Source organism: Anomaloglossus baeobatrachus, chromosome 2, assembly GCF_048569485.1.
Source record: "Anomaloglossus baeobatrachus isolate aAnoBae1 chromosome 2, aAnoBae1.hap1, whole genome shotgun sequence".
In the NCBI taxonomy this organism is placed as follows: Eukaryota; Metazoa; Chordata; class Amphibia; order Anura; family Aromobatidae; genus Anomaloglossus; species Anomaloglossus baeobatrachus.
In genome coordinates, this window is record NC_134354.1 from 120,387,277 (window position 1) to 120,410,533 (window position 23,257).

Below are 23,257 nucleotides of genomic sequence, written 5' to 3' on the forward strand. Positions count from 1 at the left end.
GTTTTAACCATCATGAGACGTTTCTTGTGTGGCATCATGGTAATGAGATACTCTTTTAGAGAGCATCAGTTGAACCAGCTGATATTATTTTTCATTAAGTGTCAGGATTGCTTTCCAACTATTTATAGATTTCAGCTGGTGTCATGACTTTTCATGGATTTTTGCACCTCTTTTTCTTCGTCTGTTGAATTTTTTTTCTGTGTCATTTGTCATTATTACACATCACTAAATGTATGGACATTTATGTGGGTTTTTTCTTTGCTTGTGTGTTTTGAATGGGATGTTGCCAATATATGATGAGAAATTTATGTCAATAGGAATGTTAGAAATATATTTACTTAGAAAATTGGTGGTATGTACAATACTTATTTCACTGGCTGTATATTCCAAGCAACTAGACATAAATATGTCTGCTCTGTCACAAAACTATTGAAATAGATATTTGTTGTTGAGACATGTCAAACATTTTAAACAATGAAATCTGGGTGCTGACACGCCAGTGGACACTGAAATTAAGTAATAGAAGATATCAGCCAAGCTCTCTTCCAATGCAGAAAAAGAACAGAAGATGTGTTTACACCGACACCAGAACTCAGCGGTAGAAGCCCTAGTTTAGGTCTGTAAAAATACATACAGCTGCACTCTAGAATTCAAACAATGAATAAGGGAACTCTGGTATTGTGTTACTGCTATAGGAATATAGCATATATTTGAAAAAAGAGATACTTAGCTTATATATTGGCCAATGCATGTGATCCCAATAACCACAACAAGGTGACCTCTTATACAGTGTGTCCTGTCCACCGCCATTAACTTGAGAATGGCGGCAGCTATAGGCATAGAAGTGGTGTATATGTATAGTAAAGTAGCCATGCGCTACGCAATGAAACCACCTATAGCGCCACCTGGTGGATAACAACCGAGTTAGCATTTTTATCTCGAAAACGGAATGAGATAGAGAAAAAAAAGTGAATTACAAAGTTGTAGGGTATCATCAATTCAATACGAATCGACACCTTGCATACAGAAATGCTATAATTAGAACGTGTAAAATTCACAAGGCTGCAGACGTGATGAGATACCTCATGGAGACCTTTCTACAAGTCATTGGGTATGGTGGCTGCGTGGAGTGGCCTCCACGCTCACCTGACCTGACCCCATTGGACTTCTTTCTATAAGGTCACATCAAACAGCAGGTGTATGTGACCCCTCCACCAACATTGCAGGACTACGACGACGTATCACAGATGCTTGTGCAAACGTGTCACCTACCATATTGCACAACATGCAGCAAGATACAGTATGCTGTCCAGAGTTCAGATGTGCATTGCAGCTGATGGTGGCCACTTTGAGCAGCAAAGTTAAATGAGCGCCATATGCGTGACTAGCATTCAATGTTTTAGGGGGGTCATGGGTTTCATATCATAGCATTTCTGTATGCAAGGTGTCGATTCGTATTAAATTGATGATGCCCTACAACTTTGTAATTTATTTTTTTCTCTATCTCATTCCGTTTTCAAGATAAAAATGCTAACTCCGTTGTTTTCCACCAGGTGGCGCTATAGGTGGTTTCATTGCATAGCACATGGCTACTTTACTATACCTAGATACCACTTCTATGCCTATAGCTGCCGCCATTCTCAAATTAATGGCGGTGGAGAGGATTTGGGTGGACACACTGTATATCGGGACCTTAACTTGAAATGCCATTATCTGGGTTGAAAATCTACTTTGGGGAAGGGAAAAACAGGGATTATATGTATGTTTTGGTGTTACCGGCACTGGTCTCCTGGGTCTCTGAGGGTAGGCCCTGCATCTTTGACAGGATGCAGTTCCTTGTAGCGTCTGATGGCTTCAGGGGCGCTACATTCTCCCTTGGTGAATTCCAGCACGTCCTGGGGCTGCAAAGGTGAACAAAGATAAACACTTTAATTACTTTTTCAAACATTAAAAACTTCCTTCCCGTACAAGGGAGGCACTTTGCTTAAACGTTTCATCAACCATAACATATATACAGCAGGCACCCCTCTTGCCACCCATAACCTGGTGTCCCTGGGAGGTATGTCGCTGGTTACTATGACGACTGGGTCTCCGCTGCCTCTGCCGCAGACCCTTCCTGTGACCTGTACTCTCCCCAAAACTTTTGTTGCAAAAATAAGGGTCCTCTTCAAAAGACTTTGCTGCAGAACACATGTCCTCTTCAAAAAGGTTTTGCTGCAGTATTACTCTGGTAGTGTGCACAACTGGTGCAACTATTTACAAGGGCAAGTTTTTACTACTACCAGTCCAGTAGTTTGGGTCCATTTTTATTAAAAGTATGCAAAACCAGGTTAAAGCAGAATCAACATTTTTGACACACTATATGAACATTTACAGTTTAAAACCATTCTTACTTTCTATGGTTACACTATGTATAACTCTATTTACACAAGGACACCATTTTACACATTTTTCTGTTGACACCTATTCTTTGTACCTGATTGGGGGCTGACTAAAGTTGCTACGACTGGATCTACATAACTCTAGTGTCTCAGCTGGTCCCTGTTTTGTTCTGGTGTCTAGTGCAAGTGTCCCAATAATGTTTGTAGGTAGACTAGGTAGTTGTCTGTGACTTCTGAGTCTTCTTGCTGAACTTACAGATTCACTGTTTGTAGAATCTTCTGGTTTTGTTACAACAGGTGGTTCTTACAGAACTTGAACTGGTTCTTCCACTGGTTGTGGGGCAGTAATTACTGGCACTATTATGGCTCCATTGTACTGAGGCCTATTCTCAGGAAAGTCTCCAAGTATTGTATGTATCACCTCTTTCTTCCCAGGTACTTGAGGTGTATAGGGTACTTCTTCTGTGGGTTTCAATGGTTCCCGGCATTTCGTCAAATGATCTGTTGAGACTGTTGATGAAGCTCTTCCTTTATCTTTGCTGATTAAGCAAGTTTTCTTATTAGCAGAATTAGAAGGTAGCACAGTGTTGGGTTCTGCTTCCCACTGATCATCAAGTTTATGGACTTTTCTTTTTCTTTTTAGAACTATTTCTCCTCGTGTTAAGGAAACAGCTTGTGCGTTATTGTTGTAATCCTTCTCTTGTTTTTCTCGACTCTGATTTAAGCTTTTTTTAACACATTATTGTATCCTTTTATACTGCGCTTGGCAATTAGAGTCCCAATCAGCATCTGACGAATCAATTTCTGGAATTACAACTCCCATTTCAAGATCAACAGGTCTTGCTCTCATTAGATATGCTGGTGTACAGTTTTTGGAGCTCACAGGAATGTTGTTGTACATGTCCACTAAGTCAGGTAGCTTTTCTGGCCACATGTTCCTTTCTTCTAGTTGTAAAGTCTTCAACAGGTCGATGACTAGGTGGTTAATTTTCTCACACATACCATTAGTCTGTGGATGGTAAGGTGTAGTGCGGATCTTTGTACAGCCATATAGGTTGCAGAACTCCTGAAATACTTCTGCTTCAAAGGCTGGACCTTGATCTGTTAATACCTGATCCTCTCCTTCCATAGATGCTGGGCTTCAGGTGGAGTATCAGAACCTAGGCACGAACCTGGTTGGGCTATCAGTTCTTTGACCAGTCTAACCGCAAGGTCAGCCAGCATCTTGTGTTTCTTTCCACCCATGATGAGGTATTGGGTTCAACGCAGCCTCCTGGCACTTGGTACAAGACTGCTGATTCTGGCAGGGACTGAGGCAGTGGAAAGCTGGTGACTCGATCTCCTCTAGTTCATCTATGTCTTCTCCCTCATCTGATGGGTGAGGCATCCTGGATACCCCATCCACATTGGTGTTCTTGCGACCAGCCCGATACTTGATGGTGAAATCATAGTTTGCTAGCCGGGCCACCCAACGTTACTCCAATACACCTATACAACATGTATATAATGTCTACTTTTATTGGAAATTTTTCTGCTTTCTGTTAAAATCGCTAAAATCCCAGAAACTGGTATGTAAAACACATGCACACTCATGCTTCCACTGTAAAGGCCCCGTCACACTAAGCAACATCGCTAGCAACATCGCTGCTAACGAACAACTTTTGTGACGTTGCTAGCGATGTTGCTGTGTGTGACATCCAGCAACAACCCGGCCCCTGCTGTGAGGTCGTTGGTTGTTGCTGAATGTCCTGGGCCATTTTTTAGTTGTTGCTGTCCTGCTGTGCAGCACAGATCGCTGTGTGTGACAGCGAGACAGCAACAACTAAATGTGCAGGCAGCAGGAGCCGGCTTCTGCGGAGGCTGGTAACCAATGTAAACATCGGGTAACCAAGAAGCCCTGTCCTTGGTTACCCGATATTTACCTTTGTTACCAGCCTCCTCCGCTCTCACTGTCAGTGCCGGCTCCTGCTCTGTGCACATGTAGCTGCAGCACACATCGGGTTAATTAACCCGATGTGTGCTGTAACTAGGAGAGCAAGGAGCCAGCGCTAAGCATTGTGCGCTGCTCCCTGCTCTGTGCACATTTAGCTGCAGCACACATCGGGTAATTAACCCGATGTGTGCTGTAACTAGGAGAGCAAGGAGCCAGCGCTCAGTGTGCGCTGCTCCCTGCACGTGTAGCTGCGTGCACTGGTAACCAAGGTAAATATCGGGTTGGTTACCCGATATTTACCTTAGTTACCAAGCGCAGCATCTTACACGCGGTGCTGGGGGCTGGTCACTGGTTGCTGGTGAGCTCACCAGCAACTTGTGTAGCGACGCTCCAGCGATCCCTGCCAGGTCAGGTTGCTGGTGGGATCGCTGGAGCGTCGCAGTGTGACATCTTACCAGCAACCTCCTAGCAACTTACCAGCGATCCCTATCGTTGTTGGGATCGCTGGTAAGTTGCTTAGTGTGACTGGACCTTTAATGTGTAAATTAGGCACTTCACGATTGATCACTGCCAAAGAAACTATAGACCCGATAATCATTGACAAATGATACCTTCTTTTCTTACATGATAGTTTTTAATGACGCCATGCGTTTTTTCGGCATTCATTGTGCAGTTGTATAATTTATTTTATTCAGGTGGTGAAAATAAAATTCAGAAATTTGTAAAAAGGCAGATATAACATGTGCTGCCTTTTTCTGAGACCTGTTTTTTTCATCAATAGAGCTACATGAGAGATTTGTGAGGTACCTACAACATTTTCATAGTTTTTTTACTGCATTTTTAGAGTGTTGCAATGACCGAGAAATCACAATTCTGGCATTTAGATTTTTTCCCTGTGCATAAATAATTGTACGGGTTAATTAATGTTATATTTTGATAGATTGGACTTTTATGGATGCAGCAATATCCAATATGGGAGCTGGTGGGAGCCGATGGCAACGAGGCCAATGTACCCACACACCAGCAATCACTCAATTTATATGTTACTATCAGTGATTGACAGTGACATTTAAAAGGTTATACAGCAGCTCAAGCTGATATTACAAGTGTCTCTTGAGCCCCGCCATACATTTGGGCCTGACATATGTTTATTGCAGCATTTTTTGCTGCTTCTTTAAAGGGAATCAGTTAGCAGGTTTTTGCTATGTAAGCGGACTACAGTAGGCTGTAAGGGGTGTTTTGCACACTGCGACATTGCTACTGCGATATCGTCGGGGTCAAATTGAAAGTGGCGCACATCCAGCGCCAGTAACGACGTTGCAACGTGTAAAGCCTAGATGCGCCGAGAAACGATCGCAAAAGCGTCCTAAATCGGTGATCTGTGTAGCGTCGGACATTTTCATAATGTCGCACCAATAGGAGATACGGTGTTGTTCCTCGTTCCTGCGGCAGCAGACATTGCTGTGTGTGAAGCCGCAGGAGCGAGGAACATCTCCTTACCTGCCTCCACCGGCTATGCGGAAGAAAGGAGAAAGAAGAAGAAGAAAGGAGCTCATCTCCGCCCCTCCGCTTCTATTAGGAAGGAGGCGGGTCGCCGGCCAGAGCGACGTCACAGGGCAGGTAAGTGCGTGTGAAGCTGCCGTAGCGATAATGTTCGCTACGGCAGCTATCACAAGATATCGCATGTGCGACGGGAGCAGGTACTATCGCGCTCGGTATCTCTAGCATCGGCTAGTGATGTCGCAGCGTGCAAAGTACCCCTAAGGGTTAAAAAAAAAACATAAAGCAAATATGCCTCTCTTATCTGTGTGCTTTATTGTATGTAGCAATCCTAAAACGCAATATCTTTAAAGAGCTTAGCCACATAACTTAGGATAACCAGACCAGAAACCAAAAACTCTTTTTGCAGACACAAGTTTCATGATCTTTTCCCCTCATCAGTGCAAAGCAGGGGTGGAACACCATGATGCTTTAGGGGTTATCACTGTTGCTTTGGGGTCCTGGGTTCAAATCTCCCTGAATGCACAATCAGACTGCGGTATAACATGGATGCAATACTCAGCCTTGACAGAGGCTCTCCTGATCCGATCTTGACAGCTGCATAGAAACACATGAAGCTCTCATGCTTGGGTCAGGAGAGCCGCCGGTCAGATATGCATTGCGATGCAATCATCATCCATGTTATACTGCCATCTGACTGATTTGAGAAAAACATCTTCAATGAGTTTGCATGTTTTCCAAAACTTCCACTGGGTTTCCTCCCACACTCTAAATATACTGTATACTCATAGGCAAGATTATGATGATGTCCTCAAAGTGATGAAGAATTAATGGTGCTATTTAAGTGAGCAAAGTGGTTTGGCTTGATGAGGGGCCCCTGACTGTGTACCTGAGGGGAAAAGGCTGCTTTACACGCAGCGACATCGCTAGCAATATCCCTAGCGAAAGCCCCTGCTCCCGTTGTTAGTGCGTCACGGGCAAATCGCTGCCCGTGGAGAACAATATCGCTAAGAAGCGTAAAACGAACTTACCTGTGGGTGGCGAACAACCTCTTTTTTAAGGGGGAGGTTCGTGCGCCATAACAGCGATGTCACACAGCGGCCCGCCAATAGAAGCGGAGGTGCAGAGACCAGCCGCATTAACGACACGCCCACCTCGTTGCCGGAGGTCGCAGGAACGGTGTTGTTCGTTATTCCTGGGCTGTCACATGTAGCGATGTGTGCTGCCTCAGGAACTACAAACCACCTGCGTCCAGCACCAGCAACAATATTTTGAAAATGAACGACGTGTCAACGATTTGGTGAGTATTTCTGATCATTAGCGGTCGCTCGTAGATGTCACACGCAACGACGTTGCTAACAAGGCCGGATGTGCGTCACGAATTCCGTGACTCCAGCGATATCTCATTAGCGATGTCGCTGCGTGCAACGGGGCCTTAAGGCTTCTTGTTATAAGGTAAACCCATTTAAATGGTCAATATTGACATTTAGAATTACTACTTCCAATAGGTGTCACTAGAATGCCAGACCTTTTCCTCTCTGAAGAGGCTACTTTCATGAGAGCAAATAGTCAACGACTTCATGTACCTACTAAAATAACATAGGTACTTCACATCACATGGATAACCCTTTAAGCAGGGGCGTAACTACCACGGTCTCAGCGGTCGCCATCGCGACCGGGCCCGGGAGGTTTGGGGCCCGCGGCCACCCGGCAGATCAGCAGCCAGCTCCTGTCAGTGAGAGAGAAGCTGCGCTGATCTGTCACAGTGCACGCGCCCACTATATGACCCGCTGCTGCCCCCAACACCGGGCCCCCCTGCCCGATGTCAGCGGCGGCACCCGTGCCACCTTCCCCCATCACCGCGCACAGTAATAATGAAGCATAAAGCGGCCGGCGCCGCTCTGCATCATCATTCTCCCCCTGTGCCTGCGCGGTGACGTCACTCCTGTGCGACTGCTGTGCTGAGTGCACAGAGCGCAGGGAGGGAGGACGCCGACCGGAGCACCAGGAGAGCAAGGAGAGGGGAGGACGAGCAGCAGTGGAAGGAGGAGAGCGGTGAGTACAGCAGCAGTGGAACGAGGAGACGTCAGGACAGAGCAGCAGTGGAAGGAGGAGAGCGGTGAGTACTTGTTGTTTATATATATATATATATATATATATATATATATATGAGTACACGGTGGTCAGAGGCCTGGGGTGGGGAGGCTGCATGATACTGTACATGGAGGCCTGGGGTGGGGAGGCTGCATGATACTGTACATGGAGGCCTGGGGTGGGGAGGCTGCATGATACTGTACATGGGGTCCTGGGGTGGGGAGGCTGCATGATACTGTACATGGAGGCCTGGGGTGGGGAGGCTGCATGATACTGTACATGGAGGCCTGGGGTGGGGAGGCTGCATGATACTGTACATGGAGGCCTGGAGTGGGGAGGCTGCATGATACTGTACATGGAGGCCTGGGGTGGGGAGGCTACATGATACTGTACATGGAGGCCTGGGGTGGGGAGGCTACATGATACTGTACATGGAGGCCTGGGGTGGGAAGGCTGCATGATACTGTACATGGAGGCCTGGGGTGGGGAGGCTGCATGATACTGTACATGGAGGCCTGGGGTGGGGAGGCTGCATGATACTGTACATGGAGGCCTGGGGTGGGGAGGCTGCATGATACTGTACATGGAGGCCTGGGCTGGGGAGGCTGCATGATACTGTACATGGAGGCCTGGGCTGGGGAGGCTGCATGATACTGTACATGGAGGCCTGGGAGGCTGCAATATACTGTACATGGAGGCCTGGGGAGGCTGCATGGTGGTGGCCGTCTGCAGGAGTACTGGTACAGCAACCGGTGGAACCGTAGGGACTGGGCCAGGGTTGGAGCCCGCCGGTCCTGAACCGGGGAGTCAACCAGGTACTGGAGCACCAGAAACCGGGTACTCAGACCCCGTCCTAGCTTAGAAGCCACTGAGTTTAGGCAAATTGACTGATTGCTGGCTGGACCTCACGGGTTCATCCACACCCAAAGTCCCGAAAGAAGGCAAAAGCCCACCGATACCGGGTGAGTGCCACCGCCAAGGGCCAAACATCTGACAGGCCAGCGCCTGCGGGCAATCGAGGGCTCCTCCGGCAGCTCAACGCCGGGGAGTGGGCTACCACTGTCCAGGCAGGGGAGCCGAAAAACCACAACAAGAGGTGCAAGGGAAAGGGGCCACCATCAACCTCACGGGGACACAAGCAGCCGGCTTTAGGACCCGACCATACCCGAACTTTGGTTTACCAGTGACTCTGAGTGTGAATTAATCGTGAGTACACCAGTGCCATCCGGGCACGACACTGCACCGCAGCACGGCACCTTGCATCCCGACAACAACACCGTCGCCATCAGTCTCCCCACTACCGGGCCCCGGGACACACCGCCCCTACCCACGGAGGGGCTAACATCTAGGCTGCGGCCGCAACACCGATCCCGGACGAGCCCACCCTTCACTCCAGCCGCAGCGGTGGTGCATCCCGTCACCACGACCCGTGGGTGGCGTCACGACCCATAGGACGACAATGTGGCCCACCCGGCTGCGCACCTCGTCCCGCACCACCACCACCCTACTGCCTCCCCCCTTTAACAGAGCGACGTGGCCCCCAGTCCAGAGGCGCTCGTGCCACCGACAACCCAAGCCCGGACCTCAAGGGGCTCGGCCCGAGCAAGCGGAGAAGCAGCCGGGCCCCTCTCAGGGCGGTACATATGTCCCCAAAAACATCATGGAGATATGTCTGTTTTTGATCAGCGTCACAGATCCCAATTACTCATAAAAGTCTCTGATAGCAGAAATACTCGAAATGGATCATAACTAAAAAAAAAAATATGAAAGATATCATGTGTTTCCAGAATAGATAACAACTTGTTGATCTGTGGGGGACCAACACCAGTCGACAGAAGAGGGGACTTTTATTCTCATTAGATTTGAGCAGCAGATCTCATACTAAAACTGGAGTCACATTTGCGAGAGACCTGCGCGAGTCTTGCGTCACATCACCCTGCATGGCCGCACTCTCTCCTGACAGGAGCGGGTTGGCTGCATGTATCTCTATGCAGTTGAGAAGCTTGGCTGAGATGCTCGTGTCAGGAGAGTATGCGGCCATGTAGGGTGAACCAATGCAAGACTCGCGTGAGTCTATTGCAAGTGTGACTCCGGCCTAAAGGCCCCATCACACGCAGCGATATCGCTAGCAATATCGCTAGTGAGCGTACCCGACCCCGTCGTTTGTGCGTTACGGGCAAATCGCTGCCCGTGGCGCACAATATCGTTAGGAGCCATCACATGGACTTACCTGCCTAGCGACGTCACTGTGGCCGGCGAACCGCCTCCTTTCTAAGGGGGCGGTTCGTGCGGCATCACAGCAGCGTCACTAAGCAGCCGCCCAGTAGAAGCGGAGGGGCGGAGATGAGCTGCCGTAACATCCCGCCCACCTCCTTCCTTCCTCATTGCCGGCGGCCGTAGGTAAGCTGTAGCTCGTCATTCCCGAGGTGTCACACATAGCGATGTGTGCTGCCACGGGAACGACGAACAACCTGCGTCCTCAACAATCAACGATTTTTTGAAAATGAACGACGTGTCAACGATGAACGATTTGGTGAGTATTTTCCATCGTTAACAGTCGCTCGTTGGTGTCACACGCAACGACGTCGCTAACGATGCCGGATGTGCTTCACAGAATCCGTGACCCCGGCGATATATCGGTGCGTGTAACAGGGCCTTTAAACTGCCGTTTATTACCTAGAAGCTGCGTGCTGAGCTATGCACTTGGCTTCTTCCGCTAGCCCCATAGAGAATTAATGGAATGATGGTTGGGTGACATCTTGTAACAGGAATAAAAATTTCCTACCAGATATAAAAATTTCCTTACCTGAGTCCCATCGGTGAGACTTTCATCGATCAGCAAGTTACCATCTATCCTATGGATAAGTAGAAATTAAAAAGTTTGGTGCAAACCCTTAAGTTTTTATTTAATCCATTGAATCTATTGAATATTCTATGGCAACGCAGAAATAAATCAAATTTATTTCAGTACTCAATACTCCATTTTGCAACTCGGGGTATCACAAGCTTTGGACTTAATACTGGAAGAGAACAATCAATTCCCCTACATCAGCACAGAGCTGTAAAACTCAGTGGGATTTTCCATTTTGATTTCCCAGTGTGTGAATAGTCTTCAGTACTCAGAAAAAGGAGGTCACCAGATCTTATCGTCAGACGCTACATGAGGAGTTCTGTGCAGATCCCCTGCTGTCATAAGCTTTCACAGTTTTTCACTAGGAATTAGGAAGCAAAGCATATGATTAAGATTTAATCACTTTATGATATGTTCATGCCTTCAGCGTAGCCTCAGTCACGTATACACTACCCCGCTGAATCATGGAATTCAGGCTGAAGTCTTTATCATGAAACCAATTGCCTGAACTACCCAAATGAAATCTTCTTCCAATTCCAGCTGGACGTGACTAATGTCATAGTCGCGCAATATGCTAAATTGCCAGAATTCTGCTGAACTGGGGGAATGTTGTCAAGATGAAATCTGTGTTCCTTGAAATGTTTTTCTCAGTGGGTAGCCGGATAGAGAAGGAAAATAGCTGTTACAATCTCTTGTTGATTGCCCATATTTTTAAGTAGCTTCCACCTTCCATTCATTTGCATGTAAGATCTTGCATACATTACACCAATTTCTAAAAGTTTATTTTTATCCACTTTAAAAAAGTGCCATGAATTTCAAGCGTTTTATAGAAAATGTAAATGCAAACATTCTACTTCTCCATGCTCATATTATTAATGCAAGTCCAAATAAATATGATACTGTAGTTGTACAAAAACTCTAGGGGTCATATCCTCAAATTGCAAATGTGCAAGGAAAAAAGGCCACCTAGTTTGTGAGTCACATAAAATTACATGACTTTGGTATAGTGGAGTTCCGGTGACCCCTTATTTTCGCCTCTTGCCCACCACCTTAGTAACCTAAACCACTATGAAATAATCACAGACATGAAGTTGGATGAAATGGCCACAGCAGCCTTTATTTAACAAAATATACAAGAATAAACATTAATAAGGGTTTGGTCCTCGAAGCCCATAAATCTGATGATTAACAACTCAAACATTACCTTACCAAAAACCACACTTAGGGGCACTTTGCACACTGCGACATCGCAGGCCGATGCTGCGATGCCGAGTGCGATAGTCCCCGCCCCCGTCGCAGCAGCGATATGTGGTGATAGCTGGCGTAGCGAAAATTATCGCTACGCCAGCTTCACACACTCACTCACCTGCCGTGCGACGTCCCTGTGGCCGGCGACCCACCTCCCTGTTAAGGGGGCGGGTCGTGCGGCGTCACTGTGACGTCACACGGCAGGCGGCCAATCGGAGCGGAGGGGCGGAGATGAGCAGGATGTAAACATCCTGCCCACCTCCTTCCTTCTGCATAACCTACGGAAGCCGCAGTGACGCCGGTAGGAGATGTTCCTCGCTCCTGCGGCTTCACACACAGCGATGTGTGCTGCCGCAGGAGCGAGGAACAACATCGGACCGTCGCGTCAGCGTAATTATGAATTTCGCCGACGCTGCACCGATGATACGATTACGACGCTTTTGCGCTCGTTAATCGTATCATCGAGACTTTACACACTGCGATGTCGCATGCGATGCCGGAAGTGCGTCATTTTCAATTTGACCCCACCGACATCGCACCTGCGATGTCGCAGTGTGCAAAGCCCGCCTTATTCTCAGCCGCAACCACCAACTCGGGAGCACCAATGTAAAAAGAGGAGGGGGAAGGGTTAAACCACCACATACGGGACCCGACAATCCATAGCCGGCATTACCCCAGAATCACAAGACCACCACCCAAACCAAGAAATTAAAGGGATCCACCTCTCTCTGCACCCCCAATCCAATTTACACCGACTTCGAAGACCCCACCCCAACCGCCAACAGCCACCATGACCCTGCAAACATTGAACGAGGGAGGGTGGGCGGGACAATCCCCAGGGGAACCGCAGGCCAAGAGGTCCTTCCCCCCCAGGCTATCCCTTATATACCCAACGGTCCCCTTTAGTATTACCCCTCCCCCACTAGTCACCTCCCCCAAACCAAAGTTATGCCGCCCTCCTCCCACCACCAGGGGTGGGAGGGTACCGGCCGTGTACTTTGTATTATGTGCCAAATACTTACAGCATTAGTAGAACCAACTTTTTAACATTGTCTTTAAAGAGAACCAGCCACTCAATTAATTCTGCCCAAACCACAGGCAAAATGAATCAGAACCCTGCTGCACCACTGCATCTACAGTAGGTTTGTTTTTCTCTGAAATGCCAAAGCAGAGTTGGAGTTCCTGGAGGGATTTTAGGCAGAGATGAGACTAGTCCGCTGTTACTTTCACACCGATGTGCAGGGAAACTCAGCGAGTGGCACAACATGATGGGAAAACTAGAGAAGAGGTACAACAAGAGCTTAAGGTTGAGGGAAGACAGGTCACCTCCTAACACTCACCTGAGTCTGATTGCAGCACTCCCTGACATCCTTAGATGGGTCCTCCCCCTGTGCGTCATCATGTGCCTAGGCCCTCGCTGGCCCTGATGTGTATACCAGTGAGAAACTAGTCTCGCTACTGCAAAAAAAACAACAGAAGGAAGGTAAGACAAACATATGGGGACAGACACAACAAATTGCACTCCGTGGCTTCACTAGCAGGAAACTTCTCAGCTGCAACAGAAACGAACACCTCAGCTTCTCCAAATACAGGCTCCTTCAGAGTGGTCATGATAGATGATCTATAACCAGCATTGAGGGAAGCCAGGAGTGGGTAAATATAGTAGAAGGGAGTAACTATAAGATGTTACAGCTGCAGTTAGGGCTATGTAATCTCAACTAAAAGTGAAAGGGTCTTGAATTCCTTCAGCATTAAATGAAAATAAATCCACCCCAATACAGGATAACAGTCAAGTGGTCTCCACAGAGGACCTGCGATCAATTAAGTGTTGAGATCAACTGATCCTAGATTCCACAACAGACATAACACACTTGTGACAATCATCCTCCACAGGCTCTTGAAACTATGTTTTCTCTGAAACATACCCATTTGCATTTGGGCAGCCAAACTCTGATTCATGCTGCCTAGTAGTTTGGATGGCATGAATCAAATGATAGGAGAGTTCAATATCCAGGAGGGATCTTAGGCAGAGACAGTGGATTTTACAGATTGGGTTACTAAAAGTAGTTTTTATGGTGTTGCTGACTGCACTAATTATTTTTTGTATTTTTCCTAGCATTAACTCAGGACCTTGAAACTAAAGAAGTGGAAAACTTTCAGCAAGGTTTGTAAATCTCTTTCTATAAGTCTGTCACTCTCTCTCTTGCCTCCTCTTGCTACGCCATAAGGAAAAGAAGGAAAAAGCTGCTTCCCCTCACACTCCCTTTGTCAATATATGGGTATCACCAGGTCCACCACTAGGAATTTGAGGGCCCCATACTGGCAACATTTTCAGGCCCCAGTCTCACTGCCACACTTGGAAAAACATGTGTGTATATATATATATACACTGTGTGTGTGTGTGTGTGTGTGTGTGTGTCTGTGTGTGTGTGTGTGTGTGTGTGTGTGTGTGTGTGTGTGTGTGTGTGTATATATATATATATATGTATATATATATATATATATATATATATATATATAGACATATATATAGATATATACTGTGTGTGTGTGTGTGTGTGTGTGTGTGTGTATATGTATATGTATATATATATATATATGTATGTGTATATATATATATATATATATATATATATATATATATATATATATATATATATATATATATGTATACAGTCATGGCCAAAAGTGTTAGCACCCTTGAAGTTGTTCCAGAAAATGAGGTATTTCCCTCAGAAAATGAATAATATACCCCTTACATCATCCCTTTCCATAATATCTCTCCCACACTGCCTCTATGTATATTATTCACACACACACTGGCCCTTCCCCCTCACACACACACTGCTACTTGCAACACTTTGTTAGGCCCCTTTCACACGTCAGTGATTCTGGTACGTTTGTGCTTTTTTTTAAACGTACCAGAATCACTGGCATACGCAGACCCATTATAATGAATGGGTCTGCTCACACATCAGTGATTTTTCACTGCACGTGTCTCCGTGCGGCGTACCCGCGTATCCGTGATTGCCGCACGGAGACATGTCCATTTTTTTTCTGGCATCACTGATGTCCCACAAACCACGCAGTGGTGTGATCCGTGAAACACGTGCCAGAAAAAAACGTGCTTTTAAAATAAAAATCATTTTTACTCACCCGGCTCCAGCGACGCTCTCTGCAGCCCGTGCAGCCTGCTGCTTCTGAGTCGGCTCATTACTGTCGCGCATATTCATGATGCACGACACAGCCGACCCGGAAGCAGCTGCTGTGGAGGTCAGCGCCGGCCGGAAGCCGCACCGCGGGAGCGATCAGCACCATGGAGAGCGGGAGCGGGCACAGGTGAGTTAATCTCTAAGTACAATCACGGGCCACGGAGAACGGAGCCCGGATTGCACTTAGACAACCCACGTGTGCCGTGAATCACGGCACACGGAGGGACATATGCGTGTTTTACACGCCAGTGAAAAACGTCAGTGTTTTTCACTGACGTGTGAAACGGGCCTTAAGAAAGAAGTAGTGGGCACCACAATGTAATAAATATAAATAAAGGGAGAGGTGCTAACAAAAAACGAAAACTATGCAAAAAAAATAATGAATTATAACATGAGAGGAAAAAAGCTGCAAAGTAAAAATGTGCACACCCAGCTATTTACCGTATATATAAATATGGCTTGATACAAAACATATAAGGCTGACAAAAACAAAAGTCAAAAACACAATTATCAAGAGAAAAATAATGGAAGAAGAAGGGGGATGGACATAATAATCCTGTACTTATCACCAATGAAGTATCAGGGCACTGATAATAGAATGTACAATAAGTATGTAAACAACACCCAACTGTAGAGCCTCATCTTAAGGGTAATGTGGCAGTAAGTCAATAGAGGGTTGTTTTTGTCAGCCTTATATCTTTTTTATCAATAAAAGCCAAATACATATATACAGTATATATATATACACACACACACATATATATATATATATATATATATATATATATATATATACAGTACAGACGAAAAGTTTGGACACACCTTCTCAATCAAAGAGTTTTCTTTATTTTCAGGACTCTGAAAATTGTAGATTCACATTGAAGGCGTCAAAACTATGAATTAAAAAATGTGGAATTAAATACTTAAAAAAAATGTGAAACAACTGTCTTATATTCTAGGTTCTTCAAAGTAGCCATCTTTTGCTTTCATTACTACTTTGCACACTCTTGGCATTCTCTTGATGAGCTTCAAGAGGTAGTCACCGGAAATGGTTTTCCAACAGTCTTGAAGGAGTTCCCAGAGATGCTTAGCACTTGTTGGCCCTTTTGCCTTCACTCTGCGGTCCAGCTTACCCCAAACCATCTCGATTGGGGGTTCAGGTCTGGTGACTGTGGAGACAGGTCATCTGGCGTAGCACCCCATCACTCTCCTTCTTAGTCATATAGCCCTTACACAGCCTGGAGGTGTGTTTGGGGTCATTGTCCTGTTGAAAAATAAATGATGATCTAACTAAACGCAAACTGGATGGAATAGCATGCCGCTGTAAGATGCTGTGGTAGGCATGCTGGTTCTGTATGCCTTCAATTTTGAATAAATCCCCAACAGTGTCACCAGCAAAGCACCCCCACACCATCACACCTCTTCCTCAATGCTTCACGGTGGGAACCAGGCATGCAGAGTCCATCCGTTCACCTTTTCTGCAAAGACACGGTGGTTGGATCCAAAGATCTTAAATTTGGACTCATCAGACCAAAGCACAGATTTCCACTGGTCTAATGTCCATTCCTTGTGTTCTTTAGCCCAAACAAGTCTCTTCTGCTTGTTGCCTGTCCTTAGCAGTGGTTTCCTAGCAGCTATTTTACCATAAAGGCCTGCTGCACAAAGTCTCCTCTTAACAATTGTTCTACAGATGAGGTGTGTCCAAACTTTTGGTCTGTACTGTATATGATGTCCCCTCCTGATATATATGTCCCCATTTAGGTATATATGTCCTGCTATGGGCCCCTCCTGCTCCCTCCCTCCCTCCTCCCCCTCCTGGGCACATTGTGGTATATCTGTCCTCTTGCTAGTACATATGACCCCATCCTGGGCCACTTCTGGTATATATGTCCCCATCCTTGTTTATTTGTCCCTTTCCTGGTATATATGTCCTCCAGGTATATATGACCCCTTCCTGGGCCACTCATGGTGTATATGTCTTCCTCTTGGTATATATGTCACATCCTGGGGGTCTCCTGCTGTGTGTATATATATATATATATATATATATATAGATATATATATATATATATATATATATATATATATACAGATAGAGATATATATATATAGATAGAGAGATATATATATTATTATATACTGTATATATACATCTATATATATATATATATATATATATATATATATACAGTTCCCTCCTAGGCACACTCTGGTATATATGTCAGATCCTGGGGGTCTCCTGCTGTATATATATACAGTATATTACTTCCCTTCCCTCTTAGGCACACTCTGGTATATATGTCCAATCCTGGGGGCCTCCTGGTGTGTGTGTGTGTGTGTGTGTGTGTGTGTGTCTGTATGTGTATATATATATATATATATATATATATATATATATATATATACAGTCATATGAAAAAGTTTGGGCACCCCTATTAATGTTAACCTTTTTTCTTTACAACAATTTGGGTTTTTGCAACAGCTGTTTCAGTTTCATATATCTAATAACTGATGGACTGAGTAATATTTCTGGATTGAAATGAGATTTATTGTACTAACAGAAAATGTGCAATCAGCATTTAAATAAAATTTGACCGGTGCAAAAGTATGGGCACCTCAACATAAAAGTGACATTAATATTTTGTAGATCCTCCTTTTGCAAAAATAACAGCCTTTAGTCGCTTCCTGTAGCTTTTAATGAGTTCCTGGATCCTGGATGAAGATATATTTAACCATTCCTGTTTACAAAACAATTCCAGTTCAGTTTAGTTTGATGGTCGCCGAGCAGGGACAGCACGCTTCAAATCATCCCACAGATTTTCAATGATATTCAGGTCTGGGGACTAGGATGGCCATTCCAGAACATTGTAATTGTTCCTCTGCATGAATGCCTGAGTAGATTTGGAGCGGTGTTTTGGATCATTGTCTTGCTGAAATATCCATCCCCTGCGTAACTTCAACTTCGTCACTGATTCTTGCACATTATTGTCAAGAATCTGCTGATACTGAGTTGAATCCATGCGACCCTCAACTTTAACAAGATTCCCGGTGCCGGCATTGGCCACACAGCCCCAAAGCATGATGGAGCCTCCACCAAATTTTACTGTGGGTAGCAACTGCTTTTCTTGGAATGCCGTGTTTTTTTGCCTCCATGCATAACGCCTTTTTGTATGACCAAACAACTCAATCTTTGTTTCATCAGTCCACAGGACCTTCTTCCAAAATGTAACTGGCTTGTCCAAATGTGCTTTTGCATACCTCAGGCGACTCTGTTTGTGGCGTGCTTGCAGAAACGGCTTCTTTCGCATCACTCTCCCATACAGCTTCTCCTTTTGCAACGTGCGCTGTATTGTTGACCGATGCACATTGACACCATCTGCAGCAAGATGATGCTGCAGGTCTTTGGAGGTGGTCTGTGGATTGTCCTTGACTGTTCTCACCATTCTTCTTCTCTGCCTTTCTGATATTTTTCTTGGCCTGCCACTTCTGGGCTTAACAAGAACTGTACCTGTGTTCTTCCATTTCCTTACTATGTTTCTCACAGTGGAAACTGACAGTTTAAATCTCTGAGACAACTTTTTGTATCATTCCCCTGAACAACTATGTTGAATAATCTTTGTTTTCAGATCATTTGAGAGTTGTTTTGAGGAGCCCATGATGCCACTCTTCATAGGAGATTCAAATAGGAGAACAACTTGCAAGTGGCCACCTTAGATACCTTTTCTCATGATTGGATACACCTGCCTATGAAGTTCAAAGCTCAATGAGGTTACAAAACCAATTTAGTGCTTTAGTAAGTCAGTAAAAAGTAGTTAGGAGTGTTCAAATCAAGAAATTGATAAGGGTGCCCATACTTTTGCACTGGTCAAGTTTTGTTTAAATGCGGATTGCACATTTTCTGTTAGTACAATAAGCCTCATTTCAATCCAGAAATATTACTCAGTCCATCAGTTATTAGATATATGAAACGGAAATAGCTGTTGCAAAAACCCAAATTGTTATAAAGAAAAAAGGTTAACATTAATAGGGGTGCCCAAACGTTTTCATATGACTGTGTATATATATATATATATATATATATATATATATATATATGTGTGTATATACTGCAAGTATTATTATTATTTATCCCTTTCCTGGGCATATGCGGGTATATATGTTCCCAGCCTGGTTTCTGCCCTTCCTGGTGCATATGTCCTCCTCCCGGTATATATGTCCCATCCTGGGGGCCTCCTGTCATATTTGTCTGCTGCAAAAAAAACATTTTACTCACCCTCCCCAGATCCCACGTCGCACGGCGTCCTCTCTAAGCAGTGAGCCGTGATACATTTCAGCACTCTCCTGTGCATCTAGCTCAGGGGTGGGGAACCTTTTTTCTGTCGGGGGCCATTTGGAAAATTCTACCAACCTTCGGGGGCCGCAAAAAATTATCAGCTTGAAAATTACCCTAATATTTATTGGTCAATTAATTAATTAACCCTTACTGTGGTGGCTGGAGCTGTTACTCCTTGGTGCAGCTGTGATGTTCGGTGATATTGATCATGTGGCTTCTCAAAACTGGTTTTCCAGGTTTGTCTCGATCTGGAGAACAGTCAACAGATTGGTAAATCATATACATCATGTAGGAGACGCTGAAGGCACATACATCACAGGAGGGGCTGGGGGCATATATATACATCACAGAAGGGGCTGGGAACATATACACACATCACATCAGGAGGGGCTGGGAACATGTATATACATCACAGGAGGGGCTGGGGACATATACACACATCACAGCAGGAGGGACTGGAGGCATATACACATCACAGGAGGGGCTGGGGCTCAGACAGTTCTGCTGGGCACGGACAGCACTGGCGGTGGCATGGACAACACTAGAGGGGCACAAACAGGACTGGAGGACATGAACAGGACTGAGGGAGCACAGACAGCACTGGTGGCTGTGGCACACAGCACTGGAGGGAGTGTGGCACACAGCACTGGGAGGCAGGCACACAACACTGAGAGGCATACACAGCAGCAGGAGGCATATGCGGGAGGCTCACAGCTCTGGGAGGCAGGAGGCTCACAGCATCGGGAGGCAGGAAGCTCACAGCACCGAAAGGCAGGAGGCTCACAGCACCAGGAGACAGGAGGCTCACAGCACCGGGAGGCAGGAGGCTCACAGCACCAGGAGGCAGGAGGCTCACAGCATCGGGAGGTAGGAGGCTCACAGCATCGGGAGGCAGGAGGTTCACAGCACCGGGAGGTAGAAAGGCTCACAGCACCAGGAGGCTCACAGCATCGGGAGGCTCACAGCACCAGGAGGCAGGAGGCTCACAGCACCGGAAGGCAGGAGGCTCACAGCACCACAGGAGGCAGAAGGCTCACAACACCGGGAGGATGGAGGCTCACAGCACCAGGGGGCTCACAGCATTGGGAGGCTCACAGCACCGGAAGGCAGGAGGCTCACAGCACCACAGGAGGCAGGAGGCTCACAGAACGACGGGAGGCAGGAGGCTCACAGCAACACAGGAGGCAGGAGGCTCACAGCACTGGGAGGCAGGAGGCTCACAGCACAGGAAGGAAGGAGGCTCACAGCAGAGAGGCAGGAGGCTCACAGCAGAGAGGCAGAATACCACGGGGCGGAGGTTCCCCATCTCTGATCTAGCTGAGGCAAGACAGGGGCTGGGGTCTGCAGGCCTGAGGTCAGCAGACGGCCCCGGGCAGAGAACAGTGGGCCCCCCCTGGGCTGGGATCACCCCACCACCACCTCACCACCTCACCATGACTTAAAGGGCTACATCAGATAAAACAGTGTTTTATTAAAACTACAGTACGAAACCCAGTATATGACACATCAATGGAATTAGAGGGTCTTTTCCCCAACATTTTGAAGGGGGAGATAGGGCAGAATAATGTGGTGACAGTTTTTGGTTAATTTTTAGCCACAAATAAAATTTGTTGATGATTATTTTGCACAATACATTTTCATTGAGTGTTTTCTTGCCTATAAGGAAACTGGACTGGAGGAATAAAGTTAATACTCAATCCACCAGTGATAATACAAAGACTACCGGTCATCAATATTAGACTCAGTCACAAACTGCTAAAAAGATTAAATACACACAAGACAGGCGGACCACTGTCGTTTCGCACCAGCTCGTGCTTCTTCCTGCTCCCTGTGTAACTTCCTTAAGGTACATAATTTGTATATTATTGGAGAATTTCACACACACCTCCATTACATAATTAAAATAGGCAGTGAATAGATCAAATATGGCAGCAATAAAAAAATGAAGACATGCTGCCATAGTCATACCCAATTACAAAAACGTGCTCAGTCATTGTGCTTATTCATCCTTAATTGGACGAGTGCATCTGTACAAATAATCCAATGTGCTTCTCTATTTAATAGCAGGGTATGTTTCCCTATAGAGATTGGACTCCTCAACACATCTTCAATTCCTACAGAAGACATAGCCATATGTTCACTCACATGTGCCTCCCGGAAATGTTTAACCAATGTAGAACATACTCCTCTGATACATTGCACAATTTCCTTTATACTCTTATATGTAGGACAGATCATACATTTTTCTACAGCTATGTCACATTGCCTCTTATTTATTTATTTTTTTACTTGGACCAACACTTCTATTTGGCACAGGCGTTTTTAATCACCAGTAGTGATGGGCGGACTCAAAGATAACCAGAACCGGCTGATTAAAAAAATCCGGTTCAGGCCCAGAATTAATCCCAGATATCTGGATGGAGACCGGTCCCCATGTAAGTCTATGGGGACGAGAATGTGGTGCATAAAAATGGTAAGTAGGGGAATTGGAGCAAGAGCTTCATACTTACTGAGTCTCTGGCACGGCTGTAACTACTCACTCCACTTCCGGGGCCGCTCATTATTGCTAATCCATATTCACTGCTTTCCCTGCCCCCGGCAGTCCTCGTGTCTGTGATTGGTTGCAGTCAGACACATCCCCAACCTGTGTGGCAGCGTCTGACTGCAACCAATCACAAACCCTGTCTAAGGGTCACTGTAGATTGGAGTAAATATAAGTCAAAAAAACTGGCATAGCATCCCCACATATTATGATATAATACATGATAAAGCATATAACTACAGGCTGCAGCCCCTATCTGTGTGCTTATCGTGGCTGTGTAGCAAAATAAGAGGAACCACATGCGGCTTTTTTTACAATTGATTTATTGTTATCCCCCAATTTTGATACCCAGCCATAATAAAGCCCGACAGCTGGGGGCTGACCCATGCTTACTGCCCCCCCCCCCAATTTTGGTACATAAAAATGGTGGGTAGGGGATTTGGAGCAAGTGCTTCATACTTACCGAGTCTCTGGCACGGCTGTAACTGCTCCAGCGGCCGCTCACTCAACTTCCAGGGCCGCTCATTATTGCTAATCCATATTCACTGCTTCCCCTGCCCCCGGCAGTCCCCGTGTCTGTGATTGGTTGCAGTCAGACATGTCCCCAGCCTGTTGGACAGCGTCTGACTGCAACTAATCATAGACCCTGTCTAAGAGTCACTGTAGGTTGGAGTAAAAAAATCAATAAAAAAACTGGCATAGCGTCCTCCCATATTATAATACCATCCATGATAAAGCATGCAACTACAGGCTGCAGCCCCAGCTGTGTGCTTATCGTGGCTGTGTAGCAAAATAAGAGGAACCGCATGCGGCTTTTTTTAATTGAATTATTGCAGTCCCCCCAATTTTGATACCCAGCCATGATAAAGCCCGACACCTGGGGGCTGACCCATGCTTATTGGTCCCCCAAGCCTAAAAATAGCAGCCTGCAGCTGCACAGAATTGCTGCATTCATTAGATGGCACAAATGAGGTGACTTAACGAAAAACATGGCCATATCTATAGTAAACCCTCCCAGTGTCCTTCAACCATGTCCTTTTTGTCACCTCAAAATAGCCTCCCACCAGATGGTTGCTAGTATTCTTGCTTCTCCGATAGCATAGAATTATCTTTTAACTCTTTTGTTTCTGTGGCATTGTGTGCACATTGCATTTTTGATGTGT

General features: G+C 45.9%; 1 protein-coding gene across 1 annotated transcript in view; it reads left to right on the top strand.

The window, feature by feature from the left end:
• CCDC92B (coiled-coil domain containing 92B) overlaps positions 1-23,257 on the top strand; it is a 116,610-nt gene that overhangs the window by 52,252 nt on the left and 41,101 nt on the right. Inside the window, exon 3 of the mRNA XM_075335291.1 lies at positions 14,124-14,171. Within this exon, the coding sequence (XP_075191406.1) occupies positions 14,124-14,171 (48 nt within the window). The remainder of the gene's footprint in view (positions 1-14,123; positions 14,172-23,257) is intronic.